Source organism: Nanorana parkeri, unplaced genomic scaffold (genome assembly GCF_000935625.1).
Source record: "Nanorana parkeri isolate BGI_ZX_2015 unplaced genomic scaffold, ASM93562v1 scaffold658, whole genome shotgun sequence".
Taxonomy (NCBI): domain Eukaryota; kingdom Metazoa; phylum Chordata; class Amphibia; order Anura; family Dicroglossidae; genus Nanorana; species Nanorana parkeri.
The window spans coordinates 233,219-236,631 of NW_017306926.1; the positions used below are offsets into that span (position 1 = coordinate 233,219).

At 51.1% G+C, this 3,413-nt stretch overlaps 1 protein-coding gene across 1 annotated transcript in view; it reads right to left on the reverse strand.

The window, feature by feature from the left end:
- The window catches only part of SPATA7 (spermatogenesis associated 7), a 34,553-nt gene that overhangs the window by 10,556 nt on the left and 20,584 nt on the right, over positions 1-3,413 (reverse strand). Inside the window, exons 8-9 of the mRNA XM_018563350.1 lie at positions 2,368-2,780; positions 663-717 (exon numbers count right to left, since the gene is read on the reverse strand). Of these exons, the coding sequence (XP_018418852.1) occupies positions 663-717; positions 2,368-2,780 (468 nt within the window). The remainder of the gene's footprint in view (positions 1-662; positions 718-2,367; positions 2,781-3,413) is intronic.

A 3,413-nucleotide genomic window follows, 5' to 3' on the forward strand; every position in this document is an offset into this window, starting at 1 on the left:
CTCAGTGTCTGCAACCCCTCTCTGTCAATCCCTGCACTGGCTTCCAATAGCCCAAAGGATAAAATTAAAAAATATTAACAACCACTTACAAAGCCGTCCACGGCTCCGCCGCCGGCTATAACCTTGTCTCACCCTAACAGTCCCCTCCGCTCCTCCCAAGACCTCCTGCTTTCCAGCTCCCTCATCAACTCCTCCCATACTCGCCTCCAGGACTTCACTAGGGTCTCCCCCATCCTATGGAACTCTCTACCCCAACCTGTCCGTCTATCTCCCACTCTGACTGCCTTTAGGCGATCCCTTAAGACTCATCTCTTCAGGGAAGCCGATCCCACCTCAACCTAACTGCTCAACCATCACGTTCTCAAACAATTCATCCCCACACAGCTCCCTCCTCAGGTATCACTTGCTCCTCCCCTTTTAGATTGTAAGCCCTCAGGGGCAGGGCCCTCCTTACCATCTTGTCTTGTGATTGTAATGTCTTCCTTATATTGTTAAGCGCTGAGCAAACTGTTGGTGCTCTATAAATCCTGTATAATAATAATAATAATAAAGTTTGACATTTTGTTTTTAACTGGTTTGTTGGAATTTTTGGAAGAAATGAACAAGCCAGCTTCACCCAGCTACATCGATCCACGTGGATGGTTTCACTCACTGAACGTTACCTGTTCTCCATCCAGAGGGAGGTTCCTGTTTGCTGCTTCATGTCGGCCCCTAAAGCTGTAAAAATCACAACGAGGGACATTTATTGAGCAAACGAGTTACACAATTGTTGTACTTTTATCTTTTTATCCTCAATCAGCTTTTCTCTAGTTAGAAAATCCATCAAAAAAAAAAAAAAATCCTCCGGCATTCTATAACGACTAAAGACTTCAGAGATGTGCAGTATGAAAAACATTTTCCTGATACACAGATTTAAAGAGTTCTATACCATTAAAATTATACTATACCATCCTAATAATCATCCTAAAATAAATCATACCCAGCTGTCCCACCCCTCCCTCTGGTGACATCAATCTCTCCGCGGCTGACTTACCCTTTCCCCTCTCTCCCAACATCCATCCTTCCCCAACTGCTTTCCAATCAATTACATCCATCCCTCCCAACCACCTTTACCATCCTCCTCACTGCCATCCATCCCTCCCCAGCTGCCTCATCCACTCAGTGGCATCCATCCCTCCCCAGCTGCCTCATCCAGTGACATCCATCCCTCCCAACCACCTTTACCATCCTCCTCACTGCCATCCATCCCTCCCCAGCTGCCTCATCCACTCAGTGGCATCCATCCCTCCCCAGCTGCCTCATCCAGTGACATCCATCCCTCCCAACCACCTTTACCATCCTCCTCACTGCCATCCATCCCTCCCCAGCTGCCTCATCCACTCAGTGGCATCCATCCCTCCCCAGCTGCCTCATCCAGTGACATCCATCTTCCCCAACCGGCTTTCCCATCCCCTCCACTGCCATCCATCCCTCCCCAGCTGCCTCATTTCCCTCCCCCATTTGCCTACGTACCTCGCCACCCAGTGCCGGTGCTAAGATTCTTGCCTGGTCTGGTGGGAGGAGCTCCAGGTGGGGTCCTAATTTAGCTGGCCGGTGACTGCCAGAGGTGCCGCGCATGTCGGGATCCTCTGGCAGTCGCCGACCAGCTAAATTAGGACCCCACCTGGAGCTCCTCCCACCGGACCAGCGCTGACTCGCCGCTGCTCTCCCGCACCGAAGGCAAGTGAAAAAAAAAAAAACATAGCGCAAGCATCGGGGCATTTTGGCAAGTACTTGTCAAAATGCCATGTTTTTTCCGCCCTCACCCTGCAGCGTCCTCAGGCGGCCGCCTGACTTGCCTTGCGGTAGCGCCGGGGCGGTCGCCACCCCTGATTCACTGTCATACATCCTTCTCTGCACACATTAACCCCTCTGTTGACATCCACTGCTCCCTGGCTGCTTCACCTCCTCCTCCATTGCCATCTTGCACTCTAAAGCAGCCTCCCTGGCCATTCCTCCCTCACACCTTCTGCTGACATCTATCCCTCCCTGGCCACCTCACCACACTCAACTTATATCCATCCCTCCCCAAATTGCTCCCCCCCGCCTCCCTTCACCACTTTGCTGACATCAATCCTTCCATGACCATTTGCCACCCTATCCTCTGACATCCTTTCTTGCCTATCTGGCTTACAGCCCACCGATATCCATGCCTCCCCCCATCCACCTCTACCCCAATGACATATTAACATCCAAAATAGTCCATGGATTTGTACATATCCCCGACCATGCCTGTCCTGGATCACATACATGTTACTAGTATATCATACAGTGCATGCTGAATATTAGCATGAGAAGACAGACTATGCTTCTTGTGACGGGCCTCACCTGCTTAGATCGGTCTGGACTTCGCTCACCGTCTCCCTCCTCTTCCTCCTGGGCGGGGTGTAAAAGCGGCTCTGCGCCAGCGCAGATTTGGCCGGCGTCTTCAGGGTCCGCGGGGTGAAGGCCCGCTGCTTGCTGGTGAAGTGATGGGCGTGTTTTTCGATCAGGTCGCCGCTGTAGGTCTTCTCGCGGTTGTCCTGGAACCTCTGCGTGGCAGCACCCCAGGTGGACGAGCCGGACAGGCCGCAGCCCATCCTAGAAGGAGCTCCCGAGAGGTCGGGGTGCCTCGGCCTAAAGTCGGCAGCATACTCGGAAGAATGGAAGTGTCGGGGCGAATAGAGGAAGGAAGTTGGGGAAGCCCCAGGATCGGAGTACGGAGATCGTCGGAGCGCATTGCCGTACCCACCATACAGATCCTGTAAATAGAGATTTCACATCTTCATTCATTGGCCTCAAAGGGGAATTCTGGAGTTGATTTCATGCAATACAAACAGTTGAGATATATCATTATAGAAAAAGTAAACTTCTCTTTAGGTCAGTCCGTGCCACTACACAATACACAAGGTATTCCCGGCCCTACCCAATCATTGTTGGAGATGTGGAGGACCGGAAGCCACAATGCTCCATGGATGATGGAAACACCATCCAATACAAACTCTATGGAGCTCAATCTCCTTCATATATAACCAGATTACCGGGAGAGCTCTACAAATCTCCTCTGAGATCCTCTAAGTATCAATCATCACTGGACGCCTACCAGAAATTCCAGAAGGAGATCCTCTGTTTTTTTCTTTCCACCAGTTGGGCCCCTCATATCCTGATATTTGAGATCCACAACCCCCATCCATAGGCAAATGGAAGAACTTAATTATCTAATGCACTTGGATAATTATCACCCGGGTCAACCTGGAACATCACCATTACCCCCCCTTATCACACAGGTCAACCTGGAACATCACCAATACCCCCCGCCCCATCACTTGGGTCAACCTGGGACATCACCAATACCCCCCCTATTACCCGGGTCAACCTGCTTAATCACCAATACC